The sequence below is a fragment of the Lipotes vexillifer genome, unplaced genomic scaffold, assembly GCF_000442215.2.
Source record: "Lipotes vexillifer unplaced genomic scaffold, Lipotes_vexillifer_v1.1 scaffold366, whole genome shotgun sequence".
Classification (NCBI taxonomy): domain Eukaryota; kingdom Metazoa; phylum Chordata; class Mammalia; order Artiodactyla; family Lipotidae; genus Lipotes; species Lipotes vexillifer.
The window spans coordinates 401,642-418,051 of record NW_006780143.1 but is presented as its reverse complement, the minus strand read 5'-3'; the positions used below and the strand labels follow the sequence as shown (position 1 = coordinate 418,051).

The 16,410-nt window shown below is 37.4% G+C and overlaps 1 protein-coding gene across 1 annotated transcript in view; it reads right to left on the bottom strand.

The window, feature by feature from the left end:
- Window positions 1–16,410, bottom strand: part of RAB3C (RAB3C, member RAS oncogene family) — a 317,596-nt gene that overhangs the window by 160,979 nt on the left and 140,207 nt on the right. The window contains exon 3 of the mRNA XM_007453216.1: window positions 1,983–2,101. Coding sequence (XP_007453278.1) covers window positions 1,983–2,101 — 119 coding nt within the window. The remainder of the gene's footprint in view (window positions 1–1,982; window positions 2,102–16,410) is intronic.

The window sequence follows — 16,410 nt, the reverse complement described above, 5'->3', positions numbered from 1 at the left end:
GAAAGAGTGGGTAAATAGAGTCAAATAGTTAGAGAATTGGAGGAGGTAGGGGAGAAGTGAGATAGGGTAGATGGTCTGTTGACAGGTGAGGGAGCCTGGGTGGGGTTGCAGAGGGAAGGCGTGGAGGAGGGCATGAGGCACAGTGTTTCTGATGCAAGAGTCAGAGGTACTGCTAGGATGGCTCTTGGCACTGTTACCATTTGGTTTCAAAGAACTCAACAGATCCATCCCTTCTCAGTCGTCATATAACTTTCATTGGAACAACGGGCCAGAGCTATGGGTGCAAACAGATTTAGGAACCCTGATGTCTGAAATCTAATTCATGAACACTCCTGGGTCTTATCATTTCCTGAGAGGAAATAGTCAAAGTTAAAATGACCATTTTGTATGACAATATGTGTGCCAGAGCTATGTGTGGCAATTAACTGGATAGCACCATGGTATTCATTGAACCAACCTTTTTGTTACTAATTTGAAATGCTACTTTTATCATAAACCAAATCCCATATGGCTTTGTGTCTATATCTGGACTCTCTATTTCATTCCATTCTATACCAAACCTCCTGGTATTTGATTGGGATTGCCTTGAATTTATGAATTTATTTGTGAAGAACTGGCATTTCTTACAAAATTCAGTCTACTAAAAAGAGGGGGTACTTAAGCCTTCTATGCCCCTCAGTTGAAGATAATTATTTTTTCATGGAGGTCCTAAGCTTGTCTTTTTCAGTTTACAGCTATATATTTCCCTTTTGAGTTGCTATTATTAGTGGTATTATTACTTTTTTTTGTATTGTAAGTGTGTGTGTGTGTGTGTGTGTGTGTGTGTGTGTGTGTAAATAAGAAAGATGTAGGTGCATTTTCAGATAAGCAATAAAAGAAAGAATCTAAGGTAAACTGAAATTTTTAATAGCATCTGACCTTCACTGAGCTGATACACATATAAATCATTTTGGATAATACTATCATGTAAAACAGAAAAAAAATGTTTATTTTACCTGTGTATTGCTAATTTTTCCTTCAATAAGACAAGCCATGACTGTATTTGGAGTTAAAATGTGGTATCTGTTTAGTCCTGGTCCTACCAGTGAGCTCGCTTTCCTCCTAATACCACACAAAGCGCACCTAGACTCTGGCTCTTTCCACAGAAAAGTAGCCCTGTTCCACGCTGCTGCTTTAATTCATGACCAGACCGTGACCATCGGCTTTTCAGTGTCTCCTCCTGAGGTGTTGGTGGAATAGGCTGAAGGAGCTGCAGCCACAGCAGTCAACCCCCCATAGCAAATCACACAGACAGAGGTGTTTTCACATGATTTGATGTAGCTGGGAGTCAAGAAAGGTTTCAGTTTTTTCTTTTTCTTCATCCCAGTCCTTTGGAACTTTTCAATTTGAAGAAAAACTGAAAACTATCTAACAAATCCAGATAAGGGGTCAGCAAACTTTTACTGTAAACAGCCAGACAGAAGACGTTTTAGGCTTGTGGGCTATATGGTCTCTGTTGCAGCTACTTAACTCTGCTGTTGTACAATGAAATTCGTCATAGACAATAAGTAAATGAACCTGGCTGTGTTCTAATAAAACTTTGTTTATAAAACAAGTGGTGAGCCAGTTGTGGCTCATAGTTCAGATTGGCCTATGGTTCATGGTTTCCAGATTCCTATTTTAGACCAGTATGCTTCCAGACCATTCATTATTTGTACTTCAAAAAATCAAAAGCAATGTACTTGTCCCCATGGAACTAAAGATCACAGGATGCAAAGTATTGGAGTGAACAAAATAGAGCAAAATCATCAAAATGATTTCTTATCAATCCTTAAATGAGTCTGAGCATAGCTAGCCCTTGTTTGCTTTATGAAACACAAGTGGGATCACAGTATATAAAAATACACATATTACATTGTGGTGTGATCACTGCTTTGAGGAGGGAGAGAGAGGTGAATGAAAAAATGTCATTATTAGTAATGCGAACATTTGCTCTTACTTACCAATCCTGTACTGCATTGAAGGATTCTTCATTTGTGATGTCATACATTAAAATAAAGCCCATGGCTCCACGATAATAGGCTGTGGTGATAGTCCTGTATCTTTCCTGGCCTGCTGTGTCCTACAAAATAGAAATAATAACCTGTCAAAAAATGAGGCAATACACCTTCTGAGAAGTGATTAATTATTCCCAAAATAGTCATAACAGAGAGTCTAAATTGTATTTACAATGTATAGCTATATATGTTTTCCAGTCTTGTTTTTTCCTAATGATTTTCATATGGCCGCTCTGCAGTATTATGAGCAAATCTTTTTTTTGGGGGGTTGTAAAGAACTAGCTCAGAGTACCTTCTACATATATTCATTCCCATTAAGGAGCATTTAACTACAGAAAAGAAAAGAAGAAGAAAGATCATACATATCAAAATCTGTGGCTTTTGTAGAGTTTAAAACCAGAAGAGTACATTAGCTCCATCATTATGTATTTACTATCTATCTGCTAAGTACAAGCCTCTGTGGGGGAAAAAAAAAGAAAAGGACCTTTTATGAAAAGGTCCCTGCATTTAAAAGCATGCAATGTAGTTTCCAGTTATTCAATGGTAAAATGACAATTAAAATACCTACTTTGTGTGGGTGTTTGAGTCGGACAGATCTGGAGTTCCCACTCTCCCATTAGAGAGCTGGCGGGGACATGCACAAGCTGCTGAGCCTCTATGAACTTAAACCCCCTAAAGTCTAGCATGCTTGTTAGGGTGACATGAAATAATGCATGGAAAGTGCTTCACTGAGCCTGACACACAAAAAGTGGCCAATAAATGGAAAGAACGGGCTGTTATTCCTGAAATTTGGGAAGGCAAGGCTAACACAGGATGGTAGATGGCAGCTTACAAATTCAGGGGCTCAGGGCCTGCAAAAGAGTCTCATGCAGCAGTGAAATCTTAGAATCAGAGGCAGCTACATCACTGAAATGACCTATATAGGTCACAGATACTGCACAGTGTAGTTGAAGAAATTATTCCTCAATTCAACTAACTCTTGCTCCTTTGTCTTCTCAGGATCTGGGGTATAACTTATAACCCAATGCTCCTTGGCTTCCCCCTTCACCACTTTCCCAGGGGACTGGGCTCTGATTTCTCTGTCCTAGTATTCTAGGTGCTTAGCATTTTAGACAGAAATGTCACCTTCTTTCTGACTTGGTCTGGGTCCTCTTTCTTCCCTTCTCCCAGAGATGCCTCCTTTGTATACAAAGTGCATCCCAGTTCCCCCTAAGGCAATATTAATAGGTCTTGAAGGGAAAACTAATGTGTTGGATGATACAAGAAGTTCCTTTAGCATCAAAATGAAGTGAACAAAGCACCGAGCTGATCTCCCTGTGCTATGCAGCTGCTTCCCACTAGCTATCTATTTTACATTTGGTAGTGTATCTATGTCCATGCCACTCTCTCACTTTGTCACAGCTTACCCTACCCCTCCCCGTGTCCTCAAGTCCATTCTCTAGTAGGTCAGACGCAAGAGGGAAGAGATATGGGAACATATGTATATGTATAACTGATTCACTTTGTTATAAAGCAGAAACTAACACACCATTGTAGAGCAATTATACTCCAATAAAGATGTAAAAATAAAATAAAAGCTTGAAAAAAATAAATGAAGTGAACATCTCCTGGCTCTCACTCTTAAAAGAGGCTCATGTTGGACACACTGCTCCTCACCCTTAGGTACCCTCCTGCTCAGATGCTTGAACTCCACGTCGGACTAACAGTAGGAAACTCAAGAATGCTCACAATTTTCTCCTAATCTGTGTGGTTTATTCTATTTGGCCCCTGAAAGTTCAGAGAATGGTAACCAAAGAAGGCTGAGGAAATCAGCAAATGATTCCAGGAGGATGTGGGCGTGTGAAATAAAACTTGAAAATTAGCAAAGGGTGTGACTGTTCATGAGCAACAATTCTACTCTACACTTGGAGCAGGGATAAGGCTGGCCTGATTAGAGGTGTTTATTAGGTAATATTATTGAAATAAGTTTCCAAAGGTAAGATAAAAACAGGTTATGGTCCCCAAAATAGCAAAAATGAAGCAAAACAAACGAGGAAGTTCTTTCAGAACATACCACTAATTGGAATAAAATAAAAAGGAAAGTCTAGTTTCCACCATGTGAAAATGTGACCATTCCTTGAATATAAAAAAAATGCTATGAAGAAAATTGAAATGATATATAATCAAATGATATTTGAATATTTTACTGTACTTTGCTTAGTATTTTATAAATATGAAGGTATAGATATTAGAGATAAACTTGGAAATCAAAAACTGCATGTAATTGGGACAATCATACAAATTTATTAGACAGAAAGAAGCCAATCTTGAGTTTATTTGGATATTTTTGGATATTCGTTGGATATAATTCCATTAACAGTATATCCAACTGTGAAATGAAGGAGAAAGTTAGAGAACCAAATGCCCAAAGACTGTGTTTAAAAAGCAAGGTATAATTAGAGATTGTGTAATATATTTTAGCTCTCTGGGGAACAGAACCCCTTATAACTAGTCATTCTATTTTAAAACTTAGGCACTTTTGTCTTGGGTTCATATTTTTCAGAATACATTATCTATAAAATTACCACTTTTTTTCCTACTGTGAAGTAATTTTAAATAGCTTTCTTTATCTCTTGGTAAAATATCTTTTTGACATTGACAGAGTAACCTTCTTAAAGGTTAGGGACCCCCTTCCTGCTGCTTTCTCTATACAAAAGACAGCTTTCCCCCAATTTCTCAATAGGAGAAAACAGCCAATATGCCCGAGGCACTGCTGAAAAGGTGACCCAGACCATTCCTGTCAAGCATGTCTTCAATACAGACACTAAATAATGTTGTGTTGAAAAACTATGACATTTTCTCTCTCTTCTTGACCTCTTCCAGTGATGGCTTCCTCTTTCATAAGATGTTAATTTTATTTTGACAGTAAAGAAACTAGATCTAGTGTTATAAAACATATCAATTTCACACTGGAAGTGTATTTAATCTTCAAGGGAGCAGAAATCAAGGTCCCATTACAATATGATTGAGATGTTACAGGAAACCATGGGGTTGGATAGCCATTATGTATCAAAATTTTAAAACAGAGAGAGGGGGGACAAAAACAGCTTTTAAGAAAAAAAAAAAAAAAAAAAGAAGCTTTCAGACAGGACTTAAGTCAGAGCAAGGGGCAGGACCTTCCACAGGATTCTGACTTGAACTCAGAAACACAATCTAATTGGAGGTAGTTGTCACCTCAGAGCTCTCAGGGAGAATAAGAAATTGCACCAAGTAGGGGAAGTGTAGTAAGAAATACAGAGAGGAAATTTCCTTTCCAAATGCAAATAAAATAAAAAGAATAAAACTAAGCTAATAGACACTAGTTGGCTCTGCATTGGTTTTGAGTACTGAAAACAATTTTAAGATTACAAACTCATTAGTATTTTCTCTCCCATTATATTAGGAAGAAAAAGGAGTCAGAAAAAAATACCTCATTACATTTGACATTTACTAATAATGATAGAAGGTTATATTGGAAAGAAAAGGACATTTATAATGTCAAGTGCCACTAACGTAATTAAATGTGAGAATCTCAAAAGGTAACTGACTAAAATGGTACTTCTCAATCTGCTCAGGAAAATGGCTTTAAACTCTGGCTTTGCCTTGCTGCTCTGCCCAGTTGATTCTAATAACTGGAGATACCTGCTGGTTTTCTATAAATGTAGGCTCCTGGTGATTGAAAAACACAACAGGAAATCTTTCACAAAAAAAGGGATAAAAATATGATTTCTTCCAAGAGAGTTAGCTTTCATTTTTCTCTCTTTTAAGAAAAAATAAAATCATCTTAGCTGGCTTAAATATTTTGACTTCTCAATCATGTTTTTAGGAGGAATTTTTGGCTTAAATGATAGGTTTGATTAGCAAATACTTGAATATCTGTCAAAAAAAGAGCTCTAAAATGGAAAACATTAGCAGTTTGATAAGTAGTAGCTAGGAACATTTTCAGTTTGAATTTTGGCATTTTTGTCTGTTTTTGCCTTATGTTTTCTTTCTCTGGTGAAACATTTTATTTTTTTAACTGCATGTAGTGCATTCTCAAACACTTCTGAGGTCACACAGAGATAATGTGCAGTTTTAGGACTGAGGAAATAGCTTTCATTTGTAAAATCTGGGTTATATTGTAATTTGTTTTTGTTTTGGTGGTTACTTCTCTCTGTATTGGATTAAAGGGAAAATGGAAGTAACCATTAGTAAAGAAACATAACTCAAATAATATCACTACCATCAAAATACATTTATTGAATGTCTAGACAGAGAAAAATAGATTGAAGGACAGACAATCCTGATACATGAAAAAGTAGGTAATTTTATAGGTGGAGAAACCAAACTAGAACACATTGGTGTTAACTGATCAACAAAGGTAATTTAATTAAGCTAAAGGAAATAATATGTAATAATCCAAAGGGGAAATCAACAGCAATGTAGGATGAGAACACTGCAACATAAGACATAAAACACCTTTTATCTAGTGAACTTCTAAATAGACACAAATATGTGAAATGGAATAAACACTCGGTCATTTAGCATTCAAGCAAGTAGCAATCTTTTAACTTGTACCTTGCTACCTTCTACCTGTAGGAATTATTTTGAATCATCAAAGGAAGATTAAATTATGCTCAATATAATTTAATATTAATGCTGACTGGTTGATTGATTCATTCATTCAATAAACAATAAGTGTACACCTATTACCAGTTACGGACTGTGATAGATATTTATTAAATTTATTTTATGTATTCTAGACATATTTTTGTATATGTAAAAATTCTGTACTTTAAAAGCATTTCATTAATCAGGATATCATATTCCTCACATGTCTACAAAATATTAGACATGAAATATCATTTCTAAAGAGCCAGACAGTATAGCAATTTAAAATTGTAACTGAGACCATCTGCTCAATGGTGAGGTTCTCCAATTCATAGTCACAGTTATGGGTTGTACTGTGTTCCCCCCCACCAAAATATGTGAAGTCCCAACCCTAGAACCTGTGAATGTAACCTTATTTGGAAATAGGGTCTTGGCAGATGTAATCAAGTTGGGATGAGTTCAAACTGGATTACGGTGGGTTCTAATCCTATGACCAGTGTCCGTTCAAGAAGGGAAAACAGAGACACAGAGAAGGCCACATGAAGGCAGTAGCAGAGATTGGAGTGATGTATCAACAAACAAAGAAACGTCAAGGATTGCTGGCAACCCCTAGAAGCTAGGAGAGAGGCATGAAATGAATTCTCCCACTAGAGCCTGAGAGAGAGCATGGCCCTGTGATACCTTAATTTAGGACTTCTAGCCTCCAGAACTGTGAGACAATAAATTTCTGTTGTTTTAAGCCACCCAGTTTGTGGTACTTCATTACAGCAGCCGTAGGAAACTAATGCAGTCATCGACCCCAGTTTGCAATCTTCATGATCAGGGCAAAAACAATATAAATTTCACAGCTATCCACATACCCCTTTACTACTTTACAGGAGAGAAAATATAGAAGATTAACAGTAGTCTTATTGAGAAGCCTAACATAGCCTCGTGAAGATGTTATGCTAAAATGCATAACTATATTCCATTTATGAAAAATTAATTCTATTCAAAAAAGGTGAGTTGATATATCTTATTGCTTTAAAAAAGTAGATCTTAAATATACACGCACACATACATATATTGTTCTTAGAAGGACAGAGCACCATTGCTTGAAGCGATCCACATTATATACTGTTTCACGTTGGAATTTCATCCCCAAATGTTTGAAATGCTGTTACAGAAAAACCTAAAGTCATAACATATACTGAGACACTACTCTCCAAAGCAACAGAAACAACAAAATGCTGATTATTACACATTACTTCTTTTAGGTGATGTTACTTTCCTCCCAGTTGTATTTATTTTTTAATTTCCATAAATAGGCAGGCATAAAGCAGCATTGAACATAGTCTGATAAAAATAGTAAGCCAAACAGGAAGCTCAAATATTTTATGCTTTCTTGTTGCATGCTTATTTTTGGAATAAGAACTTTTTTCCTTACAGCAGTTAATCTTCCATTAAAATGAAATTTACAAACCACTTTTCCTTACTGATCTTGTACAGTCAGTTTGAATTCATTTACAGACACTTAGTTATACAAGCATCTGTAAATGAAGCTCACATTTTAGAAAAGAGTTCTAATAAACTGGCCTCTAAATAGTTCTTTGATCAATGTAGATGTCCTTCTTACCTATTGTCTTTTATCCATCTTCTTCACACCAGCCGATTTTATTGATTAGATTTTCTTGGCATGATGTTTAGCTTTGAAATACCCAAACCTTCATTTTACAATGGCATCCACTTCCAAGTAAAACCCTAATAAAATAACCCTGGGGCACAAGGATAAAGCTTGACCTATTATTTCTTGGCAGTGTTACCATGGCAATTCATCTTTCCAGGAAGAGAGGAACGTTGTATATAGCTCTTTTATAGGGGGCCTTAGACTCTATTGCCAGTGACAACCCAACACATCTACCAATTGTGTGTTTCTGCTCATGAAAGTTGGAGACGCTTTTCCTTAAACGCCATTTCAATGCTCAGATGAACTCTCTTCAAGACCTTAATAAAATTTACAATCAAAAGCATGTAAAGCCATCTTCACTCATTTAAGAATTTGTTATCTAAGAACAATTAACACAAAGGCAGAGAAAGGTGCCATTTTTTCTTTCTTTCTTTTTTTTATTTATTCATTTTTTGCTGCGTTGGGTCTTTGTCACTGCGCGCAGGCTTTCCCTAGTTGTGGTGAGAGGGGGCTACTCTTCGTTGCAGTGCAAGGGCTTGTCATTGTGGTGGCTTCTCTTGTTGCGGAACAGGTCTCTAGGTGCACGGGCTTCAGTAGTTGTGGCACACAGGCTCAGTAGTTGTGGCACACAGGCTCAGTAGTTGTGGCTCGCAGGCTCTAGAGCGCAGGCTCAGTAGTTGTGGCACACAGGCTTTGTTGCTCTGTGGCATGTGGGATCTTCTTGGACCAGGGCTCGAACCGGTATCCCCTGCATTGGCAGGCGGATTTTTAACCACTGCGCCACCAGGGAAGCCCTGCTTTCTTTCTAATTAATCTTTTCGACATTCTTCTTCCCAGTGGGATTTTGATTATGCTCAACTTTGTCAAAACCCAGGGCATAAATATTTGAATGCAGGCAGCTTGGAGCTTTTAGTCAAAATCGGTGATTGTTTTTCTTCACAGAATGCAATTGAAAATGCTTGCCAGCAGATCGAGTGTTCTGTGTTTTAAAAGATAATAGGCTTAACGCAAGAAAAAAAAAAAAAAAAAAAAAAAAAAAAGATTAAGAAAAAAAAAAAAAAAAAAAAAAAAAAAAAAAAAAAAAAAAGATAATAGGCTTTTGAGTGGGATTCTTATTGTTGCCCTAAAATTGGCACTAAGACTCCAACCAAACTTCTTACAAAGGGATGGAGCTTTCACTTGCACAGCCATGTGCCAGTTGGTTGGTTGGATGGATGTCTGCTTAGGCAATGGAATTGCTGATCTGTGCTTATGTAGGGGTATTTGAGACCTGGAGAGAGATGGCAGGGTTGAGGAGGGGGCGGCGGTAGAGGAGCCCGACTTCCCACAGGTTAGCAATAAACACCACAGCAGGCAGCTGCTCATGAGACATCTTGCCATTAACCCACCTCTGAGAAGGCTGTCTCCTGGAGGAGGCTGGGGAGGCGATGGGGAATACTAACAGGGGCAAGAGGGGTCAGAAGGAATGTTAACAGGTTCTGGCTGAATATCTGGCACATTTTAGCTGTGTGAACTTGGTTATCTCACTTGCCCCTCTGGGCTTTGATGTCTTCATTTGTAAATGAGAAAATAAATTTTCTAAGTCTGTTTCAGCTCTCAATTCATAGAATGTCTTTAAATACATTTTCCCCTCTTCTAGGATTTTTGGGCTAGTGCATCAGAATCTTTTTACTGGTGAAATCTGTCCATTAATATTTACCCTAATTACCACTATCTTTGCATAGATGTTTCCCATCTTATTTTACATTTGGCTTGATTTTCCTGTAATTCTTTCTATTCATTTCCTGCTTCCTCTTTGGCTGAATGTTTTTCACTTTTTTCTAATTTTATTCTTCCTTTTATTAGTTTGGAAGTTATACCTACTATATATAAAGTGATTATTAAAATTTCAAAATTTATGTTCAAAAAATTTAATTATATCTTTATCTACCCAAATTCAAATATTTAGAATAATCTGTCAGTCATCCCTTCCCATTCTACATAATAATGCTGTACAATGTTCCATAGTCTAATAATATCTTGACTTTTTACCCCCTGTATTAGACATTATTATGTTTTACACAGACATTATTCATTTATATTTACCCTATGTTTTCCAGTTTCCCTGCTCACAATTTCTTCTTATCAATACATATTAAACCACTGTTCCATACTTCTGAAGTGCGTTCTTCAGAAATCTCACCGGTGAAGGTCTTTTGATAGTAAATATTCTCCTCCTGCATGTCTGAAGATATATTTATTTAGCCATTATTCATGAATAATGTTCAATAAATATATATCATTGGGTGTAAAGTCTAGTTATACTCTGTTCTTTATAGCATTATGCTATTGTTTATAGACTTCAGCTGATACATTCAAAAATATGCTATCACTCTAATTATTGTTCTATGTTAGGTAAACTGTTTTCTCTGAAGCTACTGTTAAGAGTTTCCCTTCATCTTTGGTGGTCTTCAGTTTTGCAATGATGTGGCTACACTTACAATTCTTTTATTTATGTTGCTTGGGGTTCACTGTGATTCCTTATTTTGAGGATTCTTGTCTTTCAAAATTTTAGAAAAAAATCCAGTCACTATCTCTTCAAACTACTTTTCTCCCATTCTTTATTTTCCCCCCTTTATTTTGGACTTACAATTAGATATCAGGAAAGTAAGGTGACCACACAGCCTGGGCTGCTCAGGAAAGTCCCAGGTTATGCCTTGTGGTAGATCAATGAACACTTAAATAATGAACTTATTGACTCAAAAGTCTTCTGGAACTTTTTCAATTTAATTCATATCTGAAAACAGGCCTGGATCTATATAATAAGTTCATAGTTTCTGACACGGTTTCTGTCAGTTCTGAAGAGTTTGGAAAAACAGGTTTGAAAAAGTTTTAAAGGTCAGCTGAGTCACACATTGTAAAACTTGTTAGCTTTAAAATGAAAGTAGAACTGGGTATAAAATATACGCTGTGGCATGAGTCTGCCTCTAGAAAAGGAGTGTTTCTGTTTCTCGTGAGGTCTCTGCCCTGTTAAATCATCACATTGGCTGTTCAGCTTATTTTTTTCTCTGATCAGCTTTCTTTCGTTACCCATGTTTAAAAGTGGTTGTGTCACTCATTGCAGGTCAAGATCACAGGCTGGTATCTGATTCACTGGTGTTTCATGTGATTAACACAGTCGTCAAAAAATTGTAAGCCAACATTGAAGAATGTGGACGTTTTTACACAAAAGCCCAGATTTCCAATTTCTTTTGAAAAATTTTAAACGATGGTAACAAACTGCTGTATGGCCATTGAGGGTTGAGGCTGGGTAGCAGCTGCCTCTTTCATACGGTCATCTGCCTTTCTCTCCTTTCTGCTGTTGCCTGTTCCCTAAGGCACTGCTATTTGAGATCACCCAGCACCTACCACCATAAGTATTTCTGTTTTTCCTCTGTTCAAAACCAACCTATGTCTTCCTTTCAGCCTGAGGATAAAGGCCAAATTCCTTAGGCTTTTTTCCATTTGGCCCCATCATCCCTTTCCAATTTTATCTTTACATTTATATTTATTATATGTGTTTATTCTTCTTTTTGATCCCATTGTGTCAGAATTTGACCATGTTTCTCAAACCACGCCCCCTGTGTTTTCTGACTTCCGTGTCTTCTTCATGTGTGTATATGCCTCCACATGCTTGTCCTCTTGATCTTGTGTTTTCATCCTCAGTAGAATCCAAGTATATCTTTAAAAAAAGTCTTATCAAATAGCTATTCTTCTTATTCTTCTGGATTGTCTTAACCAAAGAATAAAACTAGCTCTTAACCTAGCCTAGGCAATTTAATGCCTAGGTGAAAGTTGCATTTGGGATAAAAATTTATACCAGGAAAAAGTCAGGTTGTCTTAACAAATCAATATTCTGTCTGGGTTGACTTCTTGTTAAAAACTAATCAAAAACTGGAAATCTATATTCCTAACATTATACTGGGTACTGAGAAAAATACAAAATAAGCATCCATATGATACAATCTCTAAAACAAAGAGTTTGTATTTTCCACAAACTGCCAAAATAAAGCAGGTAAAGTGATCTGAGACCCTGGCTGTATTTTCAGTGTTTATTGTATGATGTGCACAGTCTGTGCTAGAGGGGTTGACTGAAATGAGCTGGAAAAGGCTCCGGGAAAACATAAGGCCAGTCCTCAGGGATGAGTAGGTTTTGAAGGGCAGAGGTGAGATAGCAGACACAACCACAACTGGGATCATGGAAAGACCATGGAAGTGACAGGGAGTAGAGAGACTGGCATTGATGTTTATCCTTCATATTTATTTACCTCAATCCCTCCGCAGGGATTAAAACAATGTTTATTGTGAAGTATTGCAGAAGGCTTTTGTTTGGTACCTGATAATTCACCAGGCACTGCAAATGGACAGTATGATTCCCTACTCCCTTTTAAACTGTAGTATCTTGTCGGGGAAACTGAGAACAGATTCTGTTTCTTCTAGAGCAGGATCCATAATCCGAAATGGAAGAAAGAAAATGTAATCTATGACCCAGTACCAGGTGAATAAAGTAATTAAACCCCTCTGAATTTTCACTTTCTAGCTAAAATAGGGATAATATTATCTACCTACCTACCTTCTCAAGGTTGTTAAGGATTAAATAAATGAACATATTGAAAGGCTTCTAGCACACACTAGGTGCTCAATAAATGTTTGTTTTTTTTTTTTTTTTTCTAGAAGCAGCAATGTGTGGAGGAAAGAACAAGGATTTGGTGTTAGAACACCTGGGTTCCTACTCTGGCTCTGAGACTCACATGCTGAGTGATTTTAGAAATATCACCTAACCTCTCTGAGAATCAGTATCCTGATTTCCAAAATGAAATTAGTAACTGATATGGAGTTGAATTGCAAGTTGCAAATGACAAAAGTTCTCTGTAAGCTATAAGTTCTCTGTAAGCTATAGGTAATATCATTACTAGTGAATGTGTTAAAGATAGTACAGAATAGAAACATGTCAAATCCCAACAGAAAGTGTTTGTTAAATGCAACTGGATTCCTCAGTAGAACATTGTTCCTTATATCTCCCATCTCCCAGAAAGGAGAGAAAATAAAGGTAGTTGTCCTTCAGAATCACCCAGGATCTACACACCCTCATTTTCTCTCTCCACGCCCCCTTACATAAAAAGGGAACAGAATTCAAAGATGAAATACACAATTAAATCCTTATCATGACAATTACTTGATTACGCTTACTAATTTCTTTAAGATCCTCTGCACAGTCTTATTTTTATGATTGTTTTGACCTGCATTGAAACAAAAGGCCTAATGAATAACAACGGTGTTTCAAGGTTAGAGGAATGATTTCCACATCTCGGACTACTGCTCATTGTAGTTGATAAGTATCATTGAACGACAAGTACTATGTCCAATGAATGAAGTCTCAAAAATACATAGACAAAGGGAAATGAAAACGTAGAAACCAGATGCTAAAGAAACAGAAGTCGCTGTAGCATCTCATTATGTGCTCCGAATCCAGAGAGAGAAAGCTCGGAGCAGGCAGCTGGCTGTGCAGTAGGCCTGGGCAGCAAGAGGAGAAAGTAACCGTCTGGCTCTGGAAGGAGCACGGGAAGGCCAGGGAGAAGTTTACCTTGGAAAGACTTCCTGACTTGACCAGAAATAGTACTACTATCAATAATGGCATATATTTCTCTCTTTGAAGTGGGTCTAATATATTTATTTGTTTCTTTATATATAACCTTCATCATAAATAATTCAAAAAATATGAGATGACATTACATCCATATGAAATATCTAAACATCAAAGGCAATTTTGAGTTGTTGAGCACTATTTTACAAGTTATTAAGTTGGTAGAAAATATTAAGCCCAGTGCCTGGCATTCAGGAAACACGGACACTCGGACTCAGGCCTCACCCAGCATAGGGCACTTTCATGTGTGGCCTTTGTGACCTCACATTTCTGTATGAGATTATATAGGATCAAATTTTATAAGTCACAAAGCCATACAGGGTCTCCTAAGATCAATGGTAATCGCAAATAAGCTTTGGAGATCACACAGCTAAGTAGAAGACAAACGCTGGCTTCTGCCTACTTTTTTGGTTATGTTGAAGAAATTGAAAGATAGTTTCAATGGCTATTTAAGCAGTTCTCTCTTTCCTTTCTGTTCAGTTCTGAACAGACACCCATGCAGAGTTGAGGCTGGGGCTCAGCTTCATAATTAGAGGGACTGAAATCGAAGGCAGAGGTCAGAGGTGGGCTACAAAGACGATTATAGGGTTAAAGAGAGATGTGCCCCAAGGGGAACAACTCAAGGAGCTTTATTAAGTCTCAGAAGTCTGAAAGTGACTTCCTTAGAACTTCAATATTTTGAAGTCTTTCTGATAGAGCATGGGAAGTGGCTCTTTTCTTTTTATAAATCTTCATTAAGGACAGGACTAGACTTATTGGGGGAAATGGGGCCTGGACATTGGCTGCAAGGTTTGTGGAAGCTGGAAAGGCAGACAGGATATCTAAGGGCTGGGCTGTGAGTTATGGAGGCCCCTCTGGGGAGGCAGAGGGGCCAGAGCCTGGATAGGAGAGCCCCGTGGGCACTCAGGGCCCCTTTAACATTGTTACTATGGATGCTGCTTTTGAAAGGGCTGAAACCTGACCACAGAACCAAAAGAAAACAAAATCTAAAGGAGAAGCCAAATTTGTATTAAAACGTGATACAATCTAAATCTAGAATAACATCTATAGAATTTATTCAACCTGAATTCCATTTAGGGGTTAAATCTTCTATTAAGTCAGAAAAAGTAAATTTCCAGGAGTCATTACAAATAAATCAACCACATTATCTCCAGATCAAATAAAAAAGAGCCTGTATTGAATTGTATGAAAGAGGATGCAGATAGGCAGATTTATGCTGTATAGTATCTACAACACTCACACATTAGCATTTTACATTTAAGAAGCAAAATTAACTAGGATGAAGAAAATCATTATTGATGTGAAATAAAACCCATGCATAAAGCAGCATTTAGCTTTTATTTTTCATAGTAAAATGTTACCCAAATCACTGTATTACAAATAGACCAAATAGACCTAAATCATTTGCCAAACAATCTGACAGCCTATAAAATCATTCTTCCCACATTTAAATTTCACTAACAACATGGCTGCTGGCATGAGAAGCCTGAAAGGGCATTCATATTCCAACTATAATTCAAATTTCTACTTTCAATGCAAAAAGTTCTTTTATGGCTTGTGTGTCTGACAAACATATTTTTCTTACCATGTCAACAGAACTCTACTGCTTGAATAGCTTGATAAGCAGAGGCAGAGAGCAGATCCTTCTACAGGAAAGACAGAAACTTCTCCAGCTGGGTAGCACTCAGCTGGAGGATGCCAGGCCTGAGGATCATGCTGTGCTAATAAGGTCAGGGTCTGATCCCTGTGTGTTCTTCATTCTGCCCGATTACACGCTCAACCTGGTGAGTTATTTCACAAATGTGAGAGGCACGCAGATGGGCAAGGGTGTAAGGCTGGATTTGCACAGATCCATCATCCTTCATAAAAGGACACATGAATGATTCATTATATCCAAAGAAAATTCTAAGCTACTTCTGAAGAACTTGACCAAATGGGTCAGAGTTTCTCCCCTTTTGCAATCAAGAGCAATAAATTCTGTTGCTCAGAGTTGGCTTGGAGGGACAGATAAGACGGAGAGTTACCTCTTATCTTCATGGAAGTTTTAGGAGACCTATTCCTTCTCACTGGCTTATATAAAAATTACATTTGGTCATTTAAAATAGTGCCACACTCTCAGAAGTTCTCCTTTGGTCGATTTGGTGGTGGAGTCTGGGGATGTGCACTCTCTCCAGGTACCTTTGGTCATTCTGATGCTGGTGGTTTGACTAATGCTGAATACCTTTGAGGTGCAGGGACTCTGGGGTTAGGTGATTTGTGCTCCTACTGTGGCTCCATCACTTACTAGTTTTGTGACCTTAGAAAAATCAACTCATCTCTCTACACCTCAGTTTCCTCAACTGTAAAATGGGATCATGATAGATTACCTCTCAAGGCTGTTATGAAGATTAAATGAGCTAACACAGGCAATTTGTTTACTATAAGAGCTCAGACTAGCA